Source organism: Mus caroli, chromosome 6 (assembly GCF_900094665.2).
Source record: "Mus caroli chromosome 6, CAROLI_EIJ_v1.1, whole genome shotgun sequence".
Taxonomy (NCBI): Eukaryota; Metazoa; Chordata; class Mammalia; order Rodentia; family Muridae; genus Mus; species Mus caroli.
This window is the reverse complement of record NC_034575.1, coordinates 141059526-141079267: the sequence shown is the minus strand read 5'-3', so window position 1 is coordinate 141079267 and position 19742 is coordinate 141059526. Positions and strand designations below refer to the sequence as shown.

General features: G+C 44.6%; 1 protein-coding gene across 1 annotated transcript in view; it reads right to left on the bottom strand.

Moving 5' to 3' along the window:
- Window positions 1-15982: 15982 nt before the first annotated feature.
- Etnk1 (ethanolamine kinase 1) overlaps window positions 15983-19742 on the bottom strand; it is a 65255-nt gene continuing 61495 nt past the window's right edge. The window contains exon 7 of the mRNA XM_021165075.2: window positions 15983-17471. Coding sequence (XP_021020734.1) covers window positions 17406-17471 — 66 coding nt within the window. The 3' untranslated portion in view covers window positions 15983-17405. The remainder of the gene's footprint in view (window positions 17472-19742) is intronic.

The following is a 19742-nucleotide window of genomic DNA, read 5'->3' as shown; positions in this document are numbered from 1 at the left end:
ACCGAAACCCCACTTAGTCTGTGGGTGAGGATACTTTTGTGCAGGTTTAGGAACACGGGGATGGCTGGATACAGTCATGAGGGCACTTGTGAGCACGCACAATTTTGAAAGCAACCTTCAAACAAAGAGAGCTACCACTGATTCCCCAGGGCAAAGTCAGGTTCGCCATATCGTGTGATCCTGAGCAGGAGACCCGGTCACATCAGCCAAGGATGGTAAGTCCCTTGAGCACTGGCACCAACTCCCCTGAAGCCTCCAGCTCAGGACTCACATACCCAAGACTTTCTGTGAGTTTATCAGAGTGTTTGGATCCTTGGTATTCGCATCCTGTGATGTCACTGTGGAGTTTAGACAAACCCTTTGGGAACCTCTAAAAATTAAGAAGGCTTAGATGGATTTAATAGACACATTTGATGACTTCTTGCCCTCCCCTCACCCCTCACCCCCCCACACACACACACAAAAAAAAAAAACTGAAACAAGAAAATTCCATAATATGACCTAGTATTAGGTACTCCTCCTGTTGCTATGATCAAACCTCTAACAAGAAGCAATTTAAAGGAGTAACGGTTGGAAGCTGAGAAAGACTGGGTCTAGAGCATGTCTGGCCCATAAGTATCAGTCCACGCCCCAGCAACCTGCTTCCTTCAGCCAACCCCCACCTCCTAAAGGTTTCACAGTCTTCAAAAGCCGCCATGTCTAGGGCGGCTAGGAAACAAGTGTCTAGGAACCAAGTGTCCAAGCACATGGGTTAGGAAGGGGGACAGCATTAGTGGTAGAAGATGAAAGGCAAGACTCAAACTTTCTATTATGGGGTTGGCTTGGGAGAGTGTGGCTTCGTGGGAGAAGTGCTTGCTACATAAGTACAAGGACCCATGTAAAATCCAGGGATGACCGTGACCAACTCTAAGCCAACACTGTCAGGGACAAATGCTGGAAGACCCCAGGCTGAGATCCAGTCATTGGGTGATTGTACAATTGGGTGTTCCCCTTTTATAAGGAGCTGATGGAGGGGTATAATGTCTATTAGGTTCCCCTGCTGGGAACCCCCATCCCACCCTCTCTCCCCCTGCTTCTATGAGGGTGTTCCTTCACCCACCACTCCCACTTCCCTCCCTCAGTTCCCCTACACTGGGACATCTATCTAGCCTTCATAAGACTAAGGACCTCTCCTCCCATTGATGCATAACAAGGCCATTCTCTGCTACATATGCAGCTGGAGCCATGTGTACTCCTTTGTTGGTGGTTTAGTCCCTAGGAGCTCTTTGGGGACTGGTTGGTTGATATTGTTGTTCTTCCTGTGGAGTTGCAATCCCCTGCAACTCCTTCAGTCCTTTCTCTAATTCCTCTATTGGTGACCCAGCACTCAGTCCAATGGTTGGCTGTGAGCATCCGTCTCTGTATTTGTAAGGCTCTGGCAAGGCCTTTCGGGAGACAGCCATCTCAGGCTCCTTTCAGCATGCACTTCTTGGCATCCACAAGTATCTGGGTTTGGTAACTGTATATGGGATGAATTCCCACATGGGACAGTCTCTGAGTATCCTTTCCTTCAGTCTCTGCTCTACACTTTACCACCATATTTGTTCCTGTAATTATTTTGCTCCCCCTTCTAAGAAGGACCAAGAACCCACACTTTGCTCTTCCTTCTTCTTGAGCTTCATGTGGTCTGTGAATTGTATCTTGGGTATTCGGAGCTTTGGGGCTAATATCCACTTATCAGTGAGTGCATATCAAGTGACTGTGACTTCTTTTGTGATTGGGTTACCTCACTCAGGATGATATTTTCTAGTTCTATCCATTTGCCTAAGGATTTCATGAATTCATCATTTTTTAATAGCTGAGTAGTACTCCACTGTGTAAATATACCACAATATCTCTATCTACTCCTCTGTTTAAGGACATCTGGGTTCTTTCCAGCTCCTGGCTATTATAAACAAGGCTGCTATGAGCATAGTGGAGCATGTGTCCTTATTACATGTTGGAGCATTTTCTGAGTATATGCCCAGAATTGGTACAACTGGGTCCCCAGGTAATACTATGTCCAATTTTCTGAGGAACCGACAAACTGACACACCTACCTCAACAAGGCCACACCTATTCCAACAAGGCTATACCTACTCCAATAGCACCACACCTTCTAATAGCACCACTCCTTGGGTGGAGCATATACAAACCATCACATGAGTTAGCAGGGATTTTTTTTTTCCTCTCAAAAAAATCTAAAGGAGATTTTCAACATTCTTTAAACATGCCAAAGTAATTCTTTTCCTTAGGTGAAGAATGAAGGACGAGAATGTAAGAAGTCAAAGGAAACAAGGCTAAGAAAGAGCTCGCCAGGACTGAAACACTAAACCATCTTCCTTCCTATAGTTCAGGCACAGAGGTCCCTGCCTGCGATCCCAGTACTCGGGAAGCTGAGGCTGGAAGATCGCTGTATCAATGCCAGAACCTGTTACATAGTGACTTCCAGGCAAGACCAAGCTACAGTAGCTACCTTGTGTCAATAAAACGTTTCCCTGAAATTTTGTTGAAAATACAGTAAAATACAATAAACATTTCTTTCGCGGGGTGATGTAAACAACATTTACCCCTCCTCCTGTGGTCCCAATGACAAAAGGAGTCATGGCTCCACCAGTTTATCCTGAGCAAGCAGCCACGGCGGAAGTTCTGCACCCAGAGGGGATGCCTCCTCCTGAAGACTGAGTGTATGCAATACCATCTCAAGCCCTTCCCCTCCTATATCCTCTAGCCCCTCCCCTAGGCATTAGGGCAGAATTGCATCCAACTGGTCGGAAGGAGTGCCTAGACGCTCAGGTAAAGGTCCCAGGACCCTCCCTCCCCACCTCTCCTCCTATGAGGGAAGGCAAAAAGCCCCAGCTGCCACCATGTTCATTTGCAACAAGACACAGGTGATCTGATGAAGGTGGCGGCTCAGAGGCTAGTACCCCACCACAAATGTTATAAACATCTGAACCTACTGTGCGACTTTAATCAGTACTGGTATTTTTACCATAGTAAGATTTTTCTTCAACCGAGAAAACCCTTCATTATAGGAGCCAAAGAGATGTCTCCACAGTTGAGAGATTCAGTGTCCATCACCCACACCAGTTGCTTACTGCCAGTGACGCCATCTCTAGGGGATCTGTCACCCTTTTCTGGCCTTCGTGGCTACCGCACAGACATGTACAAACCCGTATGTGAATACACATATACATATAATTTTTTTCTTTTTCTTTTTTCTGATTAAGTCAACTTATTAAACCAGTTGACTTGGGCATCTTCATCACTGACTTCAGCCTTCACTCCTGCTCAGTACTGACAGCAGTAACCTGTTTAGCAATCTCAGAAGGACTATATGAACCGATGAATGGCTTGTGGATGCTCTTCCGGAAAGGACCCCACTTCTAAAACCTTCTCCACGAGGTGTTTTCCGTGTAGTGACGCTGAGCGCTTTGCCAGGCATGCGCACTAGTGCTTCATAGAAGACCTCTTCCTTTGTGCCCCATGAAGTTGGCACACACCTCCAGCGACTTGGCGTTGCTGCTGGTGAGAGCGGGATTAAAATTCGGTGAATCATCCAACCTGGGTTCCACAGGTTATCTTTCCTGTATCTTTAAAAGCTGTAGTGCGGCTTCATGGCCGACTTGTTTCTTGGCTGGAGCGAACAGCGGTGCATGCCCCGCCTCATATTTTTTTTGAAGTAACATATAGATGTTTCCCCTATTATCCTTTCCCAATTCAGTTCTTCCTTTCTTTTCAAGGGCAATGGTGATTTGAGTACTATGAATTTATTATGTTACATATGTAGGAAGAAAGATCAATGGATCAATCAACTGATCGATTGACTGACTGATTACATTTGCAATGCTTACCTTTCATTGTCGACTGTGGAAACCCACCTATAGGTGTATCTCTTAGAGTGTTTCCAAAAAAAGGTTTATCACTGAAGAGGACGACGATCCGTGCCAAATGTGGTCAATACCATTCCATACATAGGCCAAACAAAGAGGAGAAATTGAGCTGTACTCATGCACTTCTCTCCTCCCTCTCTGCTTCCTGACTGAAGATGCGAGGTGACCAGCTGCCTCACACTCTGCCTCCATGGCTTCCCAGCCAGAAGGATCCCTTCTTTCCATGGCTTACTATGAACCTTGCCCTCTCAAGCTGCTTTTTTGACGGGCATTTTGTCTCCGCAGGGACCATGTAACAAGTACAGTATCCTATGTGCATGGTATACATCCAAAGGATATGTAGTGTCAAAGTATGGGTTAAAAATGCATCGAAGGGGCATATCTCAGAAATTTCATCTTTTAAAATATAATTTTAAATTTCCTCCTAACTCTGGGAAGTTTCAGAGGACAAATTTCATAGAGCCTTTATTTGTACAACCAAAAATCAATGGCCATTTCTTCTTGGAAAACAATTAGATACAAACAAATTGGAGCAAGGATGTTTTTCATAATGAATTCTGAAACTGTGTTGCCAGTTACGAGAAGATACGGAGAATAAGAAGGGATTTCTGAGATGGAGATGTGACGAAAGTGCTCCCAGGGTGACGGAAAGTGCTCCCGGGGTGACGGAAAGTGCTCCCAGGCAGTTACACCTTATCTGCACCTCTGAAGTCGGAGGTAAAATACATCCAAATTAGACTTCAGAGGTGAATCCGGAAATGGTAAAAGGTGACTACCGTTGAATTCTTTTCCATTTGTGGAACTTCACACCCCCAGGCTACCGCATAAAAAGGTATTACCTGATGTGCTAAATTTCCCCTAGCACTTAGACTTTTCTCACAACTTAAGCTGTTCTCGCAGGCATCCCTGATGGCCTCTAAAAACCACAGTTTTCTGATCACTGAGCACTTCATGTGGCTCCCAGAACTCTGACTAGTCGCAGGTGTGACTTGGGTCACCTGAAAATAATCTCAGCAAGTAAAGTCTCCTCGGGCACATTTCGCCCATGTGCTTACAGACACCAGAGTGGAAAAGGGCAGTCTGGAACTTTCAAACCATGAGAAAGAATCAACGGACTGCATATATATAGGATCCAAATGGCCCTCGCGATTGTCAGGCCAAGCCAATTAAGGAAAGAATAGCTCACTTACTGATTTTATGCAGTCAGGGTTTTAGTGAGTAATAAATGCACACTAAGCCTGGCTCTTGGTCAGGCTTCTTTGGATCATTATCAGTCCCTTAGTAATTTTATCTAAAAGAGAAGTATTGATTCTGGTGTCCCAGCCAAACGCTAATTCAGAATTACAGTCCACTCTTCCTAGACTCCCTTTGACCGGCATGTTCTCTATCACCGGCTTCCAGGGAGGTCAAGGTTAGCTCACTCTGGCTAATCTCAGCACACACGCAGGTCTCAGTGGGTTCACTTGACCTCTTGCCCATCATATATTCAGCCACATAAACGTTTACCTTTTAATCCTTTTCAGCAAGGGAGAGTTCTTTAGTCAACCCATTGGCAAGATCAACCGAATAGGACACTGGCAGATATTTATTTACAGCTGTCTGATTTCTCGATGGAGCATCCCAGACTGATGGAGAGAAACATAAAGAGCAAAATTGTAGACTGGATTCCTACAGGAAAGGAGGGTAATGAATAATTAGCCTGAGTACTAAGAGGATGGTTCAAAAGTGGATATTGACTCTGATGGCATCATTTTAGACAATTCACAGCGTAGTCATTATTTTTTCCCAAATGAAATATTCCATACAATACGAAAATAAACATGGCGTCAGGATGGCTGGACAGGTAAGTGTGGTGGCCCACCTGTCCACAGTGGGAACCATAACCTAGACAAAACCCCAAGCCAGTCTCCGATTTACAATTGTGTCATAAGGAAAGTAATTATGTATTTCTTTGATTTAATTTGAAAACTTCATTAATTCTTTGGGGAAGAAAAAATGAGTTAAAAACGCAGTTTGCGCTCTGGTCGGTTTTAAAAGGTGTCTTTTAAACCTTGATAGGTTTGCAGAGCTTTATGAGAAGTTTTACATTTATTTTTCAGTAAGTTGATGGGGTTTAAGTTCGAGTTAACTAGGTTCATAGCTTTACGGGAGGCTCACTGGTACTCACGGAGGCCGGAGATGTTCCTCTGTACGGCTGGGGCTACTGGTGGTTGTGAACAACCCCACCTGAGTGCTGGCAACCAAACATGAACCCTGTGCAAGAGGAACAAACACTTTTAGTCACTGAGCCTTCTCTCTAGCCCAAGATTTTAGTTTTATGTTTGTTTTAGCATCACGTGTATTTACTCAAGTTTATGCTCCCTATAGACTCTAGGGAGAGATAACGCTGGGTTGGAGGCATTATTGGAAAATAATAAAAATAACCAGAAGTCAGAAAGAATTGATAGCATTCCCACATACTCAAACTCCTGTGAAATTAACTATGGAAAATAAGACATTGAGTTAGCACATACACACATATTGAGAACTAAGAAAATCATCTCTTCTTTAAGAATTGCTGACACTCATTAGCATCTTCGGATATAATTTCGTGCAATTTATTTTTTTTTATTTATAAAACTGTTTCCAGGTGTGATGGCATCCATCACAAGATATAGTTTAAAAATAAAAAATGACAGCATTGGCTTCCAAAATTTATGTGTGCTCTAATTATACAAAAAAGTAATTTGTTAATGCAATCTCTCTCTCTCTCTCTCTCTCTCTCTCTCTCTCTCTCTCTCTCTCTCTCTCTCTCTCTCTCTTTCTCTTGATGTCACACTCTAAAGATGTTTTCAAGGTGAAAAAAATGAACTCCAGAGTCCAGGTATTTCCGTCAGCCCTATCACTGCTACTTAAATGGATTTTAACTATACAGCCTAACAGTATGCTTGGTAATTCTTTCTTGGACTTATTTTTTAATGTGCTGAACAGAAATTCTAATGACAGGCAAACTATTTTGGGGGGCTTACAGTTGCCAGAGTCAGCTCAATTATGAAAACAGTAGAGTACTAAAGTTGAGCAGGGAGGGACACAGACAAACTTTGTATCTGATATTCTTCATGCTGACCAAACATTGACCAGGAACAGTGGAAGTGGGAGGGTTTACGTTAACTCTTGGTTCAGGGAATTCAGATCATGAGGGAGGACCTAGTGGGAGAGTCTCCAGCAGCTGTCGGTGAGGGAGCTTGATCAGGTCTGAGCGGCTCTGGAAGCAGGAAGCTCAGGTCTGAGGGGCTCTGGAAGCAGGAAGCAATGATTGAAAGTTGAACTGAATGCTCGCTCAGTAAGCTTTCTCCTTATCATTCAGCCCTCGGGATGGTGGCCCTCAACGTCCAGGGTAGATCATCTTCCCTCAGCTACGCCTCTCTAGAGACATCTTCACTGACACCCTGGGCCGTGCTTCACTAATGCACGGGTGTTATTAAATCAAATCAAGTTGACAATAAAAAAAATTAACAGTTCAGATTCCATTTATTTGTTACCAAAATACCACAAGAGCTGGACACATGACTCCGCAGAAAATAGTGTCTGTGGTCAAGCTTTATGACGCAAGTTCAATTCCAGGGAACCACGAGGTAAAAGGAGAAAACCAACTCCCTGAAGTTGTCCACTGATTTCAAGTATGCCATACCGTGGCACAGGTGTGCACAATAAACACATACATGCAAACAAACAAACACATGGAATTTTTAAAGATTTTTTTTAAGTACAACAAACTGCCTCATGGTCCTAAGAAAACTTGGTAAAGTATTCATTTTAGGTGTAGATGTGACTGTCAGTGTTCGTTAAATTCTTTTCTGAGCGCTATCTAGGTAAAGGTAGGAGGCATGTTGTAAAGATAAAAGGAAGGGCGTTTGCAGCAGCCCAGTGGGAGACAGACTCCTGAGAGATTTGTCCATAATTAGGACAGAGCACTGATTGTGAGCCTGTCTGGGAGATGTTACTGGGGGGGAAGGGGGGGGAACACCAGCTGGGTCCATCTGTAGGAAGATGGCAAAATTAAAGTAGCACAAGAGGCAAGAGCCCCCTGTTCCAGCCCCTCTCTCCACTGCAGTCCAGCTGGTAACCCTGGGACTTTCAGAGTTCAAGTCCCCCAGTGCCTGAATTATAAGTATCCAAGACAGTGTGGTCTATGAGACCTACCCTCGATGTGGGGCAACTATGTTATCTGTACTTTCGCATCAATAAACCTCTTTCTAATCTTTTAAGGCCGTATTTGTGGGTGTAGAACACCTGGCCACTCAACACCACAAATCTCCCAGGCTTGTGGAAGACGAGCTGTTCTAGCCAGAAGGAATCTAACCCACCTCCAGAAGCAGCCTGACCTCTCCAGAGCCTGAATCCACGGGTACAGAGGTTAAACGCACATTCAACACAAAACAAAACGGGAATGTTCCATGCCTGCGTGTGCGTGTGTAATCACAGGATCCCGAGCCTGTAGCGCATGCTTGGTGTCTATATCATATGTTACCAGATACCAGTTGTATATTACAGGCTGCATATGCAATACCATATGGACACTATAAAATATCACATTTGTTGTCGGGATAATTTTACATTTAGTGCATGATTAAAATGTCCTCTATTGCGTACCTAGCTTTCCTGCACTTGCATAGGTTTGTCTAGCAAATCACCTTCCTGATCGACCTCAAATAAAATCTAAGTTAAGGTCTCGTTACGTAAGATTAAAAAAAACAATATGGAACCCTGAATGCGGTTTGTTTTGCTCCCTTGGGTTCTGCCATACAGAGCTAGCACGAGCGCAGCTGTCAATACTCAATTCATCTGCTACTGGGCGGCTTCGCCTTTCACTCACTGTGACATTTTTAAAGTGGCAAAAAAAAAAAGCTTAAAGCAGGCATATTTGTCACTTTTTTTTTCTTTCTGGTGACCTTTTAAACACTGAGGAAATTACTCTATATGTACGTCCCAAAGCCTTTAATCATTACTCGTGCATTTCACAATAGTGTTTTATATAGCCCGCGTCATTTAAATGTAAGACATTTACATTGTGCTTCCTATGGGCTGCTGTTTATTTAATTATGCAAGAATTTAAACATAATAAAACCTCATCCACAGTTCTGAGCTGTGGCCAACAGGCACTGCAACTGTCGTGCGTTGTCTCATTTTTAAAGTGGAAAGTCAGAAATAGCTTACACACACCCTCAGCTTCCAGCTTTTAAATTCTCATAAGGCGCTGAAATAGACTTATTCAATACATTTATATTTTAAAGGGGGATATGGTGGGAGAGGACTGGGGCAGTTTCAAGAAGGTGAAGAATTAGTCTCGGCCGTGCTCAAGTCGGCTGTGTGGTCTCGAGGGCATCACTGAACATCTCTGATTTATAGTGTGATTTCATCACGTGTGAAGTCACACGTGCCAGGCTGTATTGGGGGAATGAAATTAGCTAATATTTGCACCCGAGCTCTAAAAATGAAGCCAATTTACTAGGACTTCGAGTTCAAAGTGTATTATTGTGTTAGCTAGAAATATGGACACAATGTTTAATTATTTTAATGTACCAAAAAGAGATTGAATGTTTCAAAGAAGCTGATGCTGGTCTTAGCAGGAGACGGGGCAACACGTTGGTCTTTCCTAAAAACAGAAATGGAAATGCGCCACACCTGGTGTGGAACAGTCTTTAAAACGGCAAAGGACACAAATGGGTCGTGTTTAGAACTGTTCTTATTCTCATCCCTTTCCATATATTTGAGGCCAGTCTGGACTCCATAATGAAACACCATCTAAAGTTAGGTGGGTGAGTGGATGAATGGATGGATGGACAGAGGGTCAGATGGGGGGACAGACCAAGGAGAAGAAGGAGGGAGTAAGCAAGAGACAGGGAAGGAAGGTTGATAAAAATATAACATCGCAGCTGGAGAGATGACTCCACGAGGGTCAGTAAGCACACAGTAAGAACAGAGCTTAGTTCAGCACCCAGCACTCATAAAAGTTGGGTGTGGCCGTGCATGCCTGTATCTTCAGGGCTTGAGGCTGTGGAGACCAGAGAGAGACTGACTGCTGGGGCTTGCTGACTGCCAGCCTAGCTCCAGGCTCGGTGAGAGATGCTGTCTCTGAAGAATACAGCAGGGGGCAATAGAGGCGACTGAGGACAATCCTCCATGACCTCTGCTCGCACACACACATATACATTTGCACACACACACACAAATACACACGGGTGTGCGCACACTCGCACGCACACGTTACATCACAATACAAAGTAAGCAAATAGTAAATAAAGCACAGAACCCGATGCCTCCCAGGCGTGGGGCTTTTCCTGGGCCCTGCACTCGGTAGTCAGCTCCCAGTAGCCACCTGGTGAGTGGTGTCTCTTACTAGAGTTCTGGCAAGACAGTCTCTCCGAGCTTTGCCATGACAGCAACGTGGTGACTTGAGCTTTTCTCTCAGCTGTGGCCAACATGTATTTCAACTGTCATGAGTCTTTTTGGAGGGGTGGGGTTCAAGACAGGGTTTCTCTGCATAGCCCTGGCTGTCCTGGAACTCACTTTGTAGACCAGGCTGGCCTTGAACTCAGAAATCCGACTGCCTCTGCCTCCCGAGTGCTGGGATTAACCCGGCTCTGTCGTGAGTCTTAATGTTAAAGTGGAAATTCAGAAATAGCTCACATACCCTCGACTCCCAGCTCGTAAGTCCTGATGAACAACGGATACTTCTGCCATTCAGAGAAAAGCCAGGCATAGATCTAAATGCAGCATCCTCCCAGGAGCCCAGTAACCTCCTCAGCCAATAACCTCGTCCCCTAGCCTGGGACAGCTTGTGAAAAGCTGACAAGAAACACTGGGCTCCTGTCAAGGCCAAGGAACATGACGTCTCCCCTCCACACTCAGTCTTCTCAGGAGGCTGGGGTGGTAAAGAAAGTAGGGATCTACAATGACAGTAGTGTCCTAAGAGGGCCCACAAAGCATTATAGTAAAGATGAGTCTATAGGATTATTTGAAATCTTGTACGTCAGGAACGTTTGCAACAGGAACTTGAGGGAGTCATAATGAATAAAATTCTACAGCCAAGTGGGAGTGTGGAATTAGATTCCTTAACAAAGACAGTAGTAGGGTGGGTGGCCAGTCCAAGGAGAAGTATGGTGGCTGCAAAGATGCTGCCCTGCCGCAGTCACTGAGACGTGGCTGGAAGCAAGTGGGACTCAGTGGTGACCCCCTCCTGTCGTTACCACAAACCAGTGAGGTTTTCGCCAAGGAAATAACATTTCCAACTCTGGGGCTTCTGTGGAAAACGGATGGAGTGAGAAGGCTGCACGGTGAGAGCTTTGCTGGATTAGTCCAGGCAGGAGAGCGCGCCCTCAGCCACACTGCTGTAAGGAGTGGGTGGGGAGGATGGGGGAAGGACCCACCAACGCTTGCTTGATGGAGGAGTGTGATGAGGACAGGCAGATACAGCTAATTCTAGTCTCCTGGCGCATTTGCCTACTGAATAGGTGAATACTATTTCGTTACGGAAATACTTAAATACAGTCGCACCAGATGTTAGAATGACAGGTCTACAAATGTGCTGCTACTCGCAGTAAACATTTGTGTCTAAGAGAAACGTTTTTTGCTTATATTTGACATTCTAGAGTGAAGAGCAAGTCTGTATTTTCTCACAGACTACAAGTCACTCTAAGTATGTAACATCACCACTATTAGGCTCTCTCTCTGTTGATGAAACTCTTTTTTCCCTGCCAGGAGATAACCCGGAAACAACATTATATAACTCTCTGTTACATCCTCGACAAAACAGAATAACCGTTTTTGTAGCTCACACTGCACCTGCACGGTTATAATATTCTATGCACCGTTAAGTGGTACAAATTTATTTTATGTGCATAAGTAAAGTGATTACAGTCCAGGCTCAGAAAAATGTTTCCAAAAAAAAAAAAACCCACCTACATGTGTAACTCCTGGGAATATATGTAGTCACCCAGACTCATCCTCTGTGAGACAAATCCTTCCCTCCATCCATGCTATGACAATCCCTATGCTATTATGACACTTAAATCATTGGGATGATCTTTTCCCAATTTTCCAGAACATTCCCAGACCCCAAGGAAGTCAAGCTGTGCTTGGGAAAGGGTTCGGGAGAAAAGGGTTCTGGGTTTTGTTTTTTTGGTTTTTGTTGGTTTTTTCTTTTTTCCTCAAAAACTACAGAGTCCACTGCAGTTCAGAAGCAAACAGCCTCCCTCCATCCCAGGAGCTGTACCCCAGATAAGTGAGCTCATCCTTGGGGGAGCTCACGGTGTGAATGGGGGAGCTCACAGTGTGAATGGGGGAGCTCACAGTGTGAATAGGGAGCTCACAGTGTGAATAGGGAGCTCACAGTGTGAATGGGGGAGCTCACAGTGTGAATGGTACACCGAGAGCCAACAACGGAGGGGAGGGGAACACCACACCAGACGACGCATTCGTTGATCTTTGGAAACAGCCTCATCCCCATCTCTGCATGTTCAGAGACCTCCAGGCCTTGATGAACTCCAACTTCATACCCTGCAAGTCCTGGGTTAAGTAGGTCAAGGGGAAGATATGGAGAGTGGCCACCTCACCTAATGGCTCTGTCTCCCCAATTTGCTGGATCCCGGATTGTGCTGGCTTGCTCGCATGGGCTTCTCAAAGCCAATCTCCAGAAATTTTATGAGCCAGTTGACAATATGTGGAGGCTTGAAGTTGGCTATGGTGAAAAATGTGCCAACTACAGAAACTGTCAAGTCCAGGCCTTTCCTTGCCTAGAGTCCATTATTAAAAGTTTACCAGCTTAAAACTGTCTTCCAGCCTGCGGGGAGGTGAGAGGTCATTGAGAAATCATGTTTGCAGATGCCCCCCACCCTCTCCTGTCTAACCTCACACTTTAATCTTGGTGCTCGCTGATAATGTCCACATTGGGTCTTACAGACAGATTGATACTGTCTCTCTGAAGCAACCACTCAGGTGTGTCATGGGTAGGATGTACAGACTGCTAAACTGCCTCACCTTAAGTAGACAGTTCTAGGAAACCCTCATACCCCCATCTGTCAAGAAATGCATTTCTGCCCTCCCCTAAAGCTCACAGTTGCTAATTTTTTTCCTCAGCTCTTCAGCTTGGACATAAACATGGACTCTCTCTCTTCTTTCAATCTGCTGCCCCTGCAAGACCAAGCGTGGGGAAATGCCACTGTAGTTCCAAGAGCAACTTGAAATTGACAATTCCCTCAGCTTCAGTTTCTGGCCAAAAAGAGTTAAGACTTTGTCGGCTCCACGCCACCAGGGGCTTCAGAAAGTCAGTCAAATCTGCCGACTCAACACATTTTAGCTTTCGATGGAAAAGATGCCAACCGAAGCAAAATGGGAAGACATTTCCAGGGAGTGGTAACAGTAAGACGGAGGGAGTGGGGAGAAATTGAAATAACTTCTGTTTCAAAGATCCCAACAAGATATACCTCGTCAACTGTCTGTACCTCACCTGCCCAGTGAAATATTATCTCAGCCATTTTACAAATGTCACGATGAGAACGGTCATTTAAATCAGCTGCCTTTGCCAAAGTGTCACCCTGACATCCTCCCCTCCATCCTCCCTGCACCAGGCCTTCCCAAGCCACATGGACACAGCACTCTCCGGCATGCGGGACTATTCCTCTGAAGTAGATAATAGCCGTTCTTTAATGTGCAGTTCAAAGTCTTCAGTGCATTTGGCGTTTTTTTAAGAATATAATATAGGTGGTGGTGACGTGCGCAGTTGGTAGAGCCATGGGTTCTGTCCCCAGCACTGCGTAGTTGTGACTAATCAGCACTCAGGAAGGGAAGCCAGGGCCATCAGAAGTGCAAAGTCCTCTTCAGCTACACTGAGGTTCAACTCCAGCCTGCACTGTGGGATATACCCAGTCTCAAAAATGTGTTTTTAAATAGACATATTTTTTAACTTATTAAAACTTTATTATAAAGAACTTTTAGATTTTAATAAAAAAATCACACAACACAATAACCAGACCTGCTCAAAGCACAATAAATCTCTACGTCTTCATGAACTTCCTTCCATACAGGTGGAGCACTGTAGCTCTGAAGTGGTGGAGATTCACATTCGATTCTACACTTTCAGTCTCTGGTACATAAAAATATATTTGATCATGGAAAGTGACCATGAACCTGTAAATATTCACGTTATACAATATATATATTATAAATAATCAACGTGACTCCTATGTTACCTGCTTCTCATATTTTTTTCCTTTTCTGATTTTATAGATTTCCTTTAAATGTGTTTCAGGCATATACAAACATGCATGTACAGATAAATGTTGATAGTTGTATAAACCCATGTTCAAGCTGATGAATATATGCATCACCCCAAAACATCCTCATGCTGTTTGTCCTCTGACCGACCGGCTCCCTTACACAGGTGCCAGGCAACACGGGATTCACTTTCTGTAAAACTCAGCTACCTTCCTGCTCAGGGCTCAGTAAAAACAGATCCATACAATCTGTCCTTTATAACTTGCCTCTTTCACTTAGCATAGTGATTCTTCTAACATTAAATTTTTTAAACATTGAAAATTAATAATAACTGATTTAGCCCTTATTTTAAATGTGTGTATGAGAGCTTTCGCTCCGTGCATATCTGTGTAGAAGTTGAGACAGTGAGACGAGCAAAAATCTGCCAGCAGCAGCCGAGGACCAAACAGGAGCAGAAGCAGCTCCGACTCCTGGTTCCTGCCACGCAGTCGGCGAGGACTCACTTGAGAACCTTTTGCTTTGCTGTTTGCTTTGTTTTGTTTGGAGGGAGGGGCTGAGACTCGGTCTTACTCTGTAACCTAGAATCACTAAATTCATAAAATCTCTCCCTACCCGGTGGACTCCCTGTGTGAGCCACCACACGCAGCTCACTTAGCTGGTTTGAAGGACTTTTCTGACAGAGGCACAGTCGCCCTTTTGCAGGTTACAGCAGCTTCCCTTATGACTGTTTTAACTCCTGCCGGAAGGATACAGAAGGACACGGTCCTTCGGGGTTTGATATTCTCCAAGATGCTTTTCGAGAGACTGAGCGGTGGTAAGAGCCTCAGCTCCCACTGTTCACGGGACCATTGTGGGGGGGGTTAAACTCACTGTTCTGTGGCTCAATCGCGACGCTTGATTAATGGGGTTTATCAAATGTATTTTGACCTAAGATATTTTCTACGTATCAGGAAGTTAACCCATCATAAGTTATGGAATAGTTATTGCGAAGGTGGGTTAGAGAAAGGAGGGGGAAAAAATAAAGGAAAAAAGAAACCTCCAAATATCTGGTCATTTCTTCCTCATATTTTTCTTTTAGAGGGAAAAAAAGTGCCTAGAGTAAGTAGACGTGAAAGTATAATCAGTAACTTCAAAAATCAGTAACCCAGGGTCCAATGAGACGGTTCAGTGGTTAGAGCACTGGCTGCTCTTGCAGAGAACTCCGGACCGCAGCTCACAGCCAGCCATCCGTGGCTGCAATTCAGATGCCCTCTTCTGGCCTCTGTGGGCACCAGGTATAAACATGGTACACTGATATACATGTAGACAAAACACAAAAAGTAAAAATAAGTAATAAATCTTTTTGAATAAATAAATAAGATAGGTCTCATCTGTCCAGGTGGCCGGTTGAACAGAGCACGCCAGATTGGGGACCATGGTCCTGCCCCGAGGAGAGCCCCAGATCCTTCCTTCCCCCTGTCTGTCCTGCAGTGACAAGAGATAATTTCTACACCCACCCTCACCACTCGAACAGACCAACTATCTCCTCTAAGACCAGGGAACCTACGGAGACTGACTCACAATGAAACCCTGCTCCTTCCTCCTTCCGCCCTCCACTTTAATTTGCTACAGAGGGAGAGTGGTCTAAAAGTTCTCATCTCATCCAAATGCAGATAAATGTGGCCTGCTTTGAGCATACAGCACCCATGCCAGCTGAGAGGTCTGCACCACTGTACAATTGTCAAGGGAAAAAAAAAAAACAAAACACATTAGTGCTTCTAATCCAAGGACAAAAATAAAATCGCTCTGAAATAAAGTTTAGCATTTCTTTTTTTTTTGGCATTTAAAATATCCTTCTATTTGTGCTCTTCTAACTGAGCATATGACTTGCAAAGTGAAGTAGCCATAAATCAGGATGCTGTAACACCCTCCTCACAGACATTTGTCAGAAAAAAAAAAATAATAATTAGCTTGCTGGCTAACGGAACACTAATACAGCAGTTTGGTCCATTCCATTTGGTCCTTTTTCAACAATTTTCAAAAAGCTCCAGGGAACTAGACAAAGAAGACGGGAATGCTCGTCATCCTACCCCAGGCCTGATGGAGAGGATTTCTTGATGCTGATAAAACTCTTGGACCAGATCCTTAATTCTGAACTTTCTGAATCTTGTCCATCAGTGTGGCAGACTTGTTCCTGTTGCTGCAAGGAACAAGTTTCCAACTTGGCCTGGGGGATGCACGCGGGTTAGAAACAATATTGTCATTGGCCTAGTGTTGGCAGGGTTGGTGGAAAGTCAGACAACTGTTATGTTCTGGAGTTTGAGCTAATAGTGCCCTCTGTTTTCCATTTTGGCTCCCATCAACACAATTACCAGATGGCCAAGAAGCCACTAGAACAGAAGTAAAGACCCGATACAGCAGACCAATCCAGGAAACACTCACAGCGTCCAGTGGTTGGAAACAGCAATCTGGATGCTCAAAGATGAGAGGGGAGAGGATAACACCCGCTCGAGTTGTGCCTTTCACCAAACACACGGTCTATTTAGAACAGTAACTTCACCCAGATTCACCACTCCCGGAGAAGCCCACTCATCCCTCCAAAAGCCAAGACCTGATAGATCACAGTCAATTGGAAGACTTAAAAGGTTCTTCCCGGGTCTTCCCAAGATTTACAGTCAATGAGTCTAAGGTGGAGGACAGACCTCTACAGTCTTTAAAAAAAAAAAAAAATCTTTCCAGAGCCAGTGAGATGGCTCAGCAGGTAAAGAGGCTTGCCACCAAAACTGTGAACCCAGAGTTCACAAAGTTGGAGGGAACAGACTGCCACAAGGTATCCTCTGTCTGCTACATGTACATTGACTGCACTGAGGCTGGGGCATGCACCTGGCCACACATAGATTAACTAGTTACTTTGTTAATAATAAGCAAACAGATATTTTTTTAAAAAATCTTTCCACGTGCTTCTGACAATCATAGAATTCTGAGTCTACTTGCAAAGGAGAATTTCAAATGCCACACCGAATGCAGAAGGACTCAGTTGGGTAGCTCTTCAGTTCCCACTTCCTCCTACACTGGGCAGGGCCCCAGGGCTCCTCCTGCCTCTGCCTCCTCAGAGCTGAGGCTGTGAAAACACACGTCACCACACTTGCCTTTTTTATGTGGGTTCTGGGAAACCAAACTCTAGCTCTCATGCTTGAAATGGCTGAAATTGGAGCCATGTGAAGGTCGACTTCCATCAGAGGTTGGGAGCAGGGCCTGCGTTCAGCTGGCTCCAATACTGACATCTGGGCAGGCTGGAGGGTCTCCTTGGCCAAGGCACAATTGCTCCTGCAGTAATTAGATCTGAAGTCAAATCGCCTGTTTGGATGAACAGCAATCTTCAACACAAGATAACCCTCACCCAGGGCAAGCTCAGAAGAGCAAACAGACAACTGAGTGACTTCCACCAGGTTGGATTTCACAGTCATTTAAAGACTCTGAGACTACTAAACGTAAAAAACATTACAATCGTAAGAATACCAGAAAAGGGTTGCAAATGAAAGCCGATACTTGGAAACATAAACCAAAATTCTTATTATTTATACTTTACTAGGAAAGAAATAGGGAATAAGAGGAGGGCACAAATCTTCCATGGAAAACTGGAAAGCAAAATCCAGAGAGTGAGTTACAGCAAGGATTCTAAGTGTCAACAGACTCAACAGCTTCTATAGCAATAGGAACAGTAACTAGTAACTAGACTTAGCTCTCCAGCCGATTATATGAGCATCACTGAAGCCTGTAGCAGATTACATTGTTGTCTTTAGGTCTGATTGTTCTTTGGGTCTAGAGGGCAGGATCTCAACCTGTTGTCCCGATTGGCCTGGCACTGATTCTTCAGTGTGTAGTAGAGGCTGGCTTCAAACTCACAGCCACCCTCCCATTCCAGTCTTTGGAAGACTGATATAAAGATGAGAGGCAGACGTGAGGTGACACGCCTGGCTCACGTACAGTTCTGTCTGTCTCCAGAATGTAAGCTGCCCTGCAGTGTGATGAGCCAATACATTTTCTTCTGCTCTCTGACCTTGGGCCTGATCCCGTGACTCCTGAAGATTCATGGAATGAGACGGAGAGGAAGTGCCAGTACTATTCTATGATCTGATTCTTTTCCTTTGGGTTTGTTTTACAAATTTGTAAGCTGTGTCATTTAACTAAAAGCCACTGAAGCTTGGCACCAAGGCTAACAAACCAACCGATATCCTAAAGCAGGTTTGTCCCCAGAAACATGCAGCCCTGGGAGCTAGGAGACTTACGGCCCCAGGCAAGCCGCCCTGGGAGCGAGGAGACGACTTACCGCCCCAGGCAAGCCCCTGAGTTTCCGCAACAGCTGACTAAGACGTGGGCCAAAGATACAGACAGACTTCCTATGCTTCATTGAAACCGAAATAAATTTCCAAATATTCCATTGTCCTTATGGTACCTTTTGGTCTTAATTTAGATACCTCAGCTCTTACTATTGTCACAGCTACAAATTAGACATTTTATTTGGGGAAAAAATAGTTCTAAAAAGAACTCACAAAAATTCTGAATGACTAAAAGGACTAAAAATAAGCCGGGCGTGGTGGCGCACGCCTTTAATCCCAGCACTCCTGGTCTACAAAGTGAGTGCCAGGACAGCCAGGGCTATACAGAGAAACCCTGTCTCGAAAAACCAAAAAAATAAAAATAAAAAAAAAAAAGGACTAAAAATGTACAAAAATGCATGCACACCTCCCCACAGAGCACATGTATGCACTCATACATACAGTCACATACACACATAGTCACACACAGACACACACACACAGACACACACACACACACATGCTACCATGTTGGTGTTTACTGTCTGAAATAACCAAATAACCAAATGGAAACTATGGGCTGACTCAAATAATAATATGTCAGCTGCTGGATGTGCAAAGTCATCAGGCTGACAGTGACTTGTGTCACAATGAACTATCAGCTCCTACAATTAGAGACATATTTAAGAAGACAGCCTTGGCCTTGCTCAGCCGGTGTTTACTGGGTGCTTACTCCGTATCAATGTAGGGAACTGTGGCTGAATGCAAAGCTATGAGCGATGCTATTCCCATCTTTAAGCTCCTCGGGGCTCAGTGTTTCAAACCCCAAATAAATATCCAGAAGAGCAGAAAGTCAGAATCTGCTTCAAAGCAAACGTCAAGTTTGCTAATGAAAGACCTATGGCTCCCCCGAAATACACCAGCAACACACATCAACTAAGGGAGCCTTTTCCAAAGTGCTTATTTTAAAGCAAGAAACAAGAGTTTTTAAAATGTCTGATGTCACGACATATCTAGAAGATAACAGAGTCAGTAAAATAGGAGCAAAAGAAACCGAACAGACCAGGAGATGGCTGAGCAGGAGAAGTGCATGCGTGGAACCAGACTTCCGAAGCCCTAGACCTCCAGTCACTCAGCACTCAGGAGGCGGAGACTGGATCCTGGCCAGAGAAGCTGGCGTTCTAACTGGAGTAGGGCATTGGCAAGCTTTGGATTCAAGTGAGAGAGACCTTGCCCCAAAACATAAGGCAGAGAGCACCTAAGGAAGACAGCCCACCAT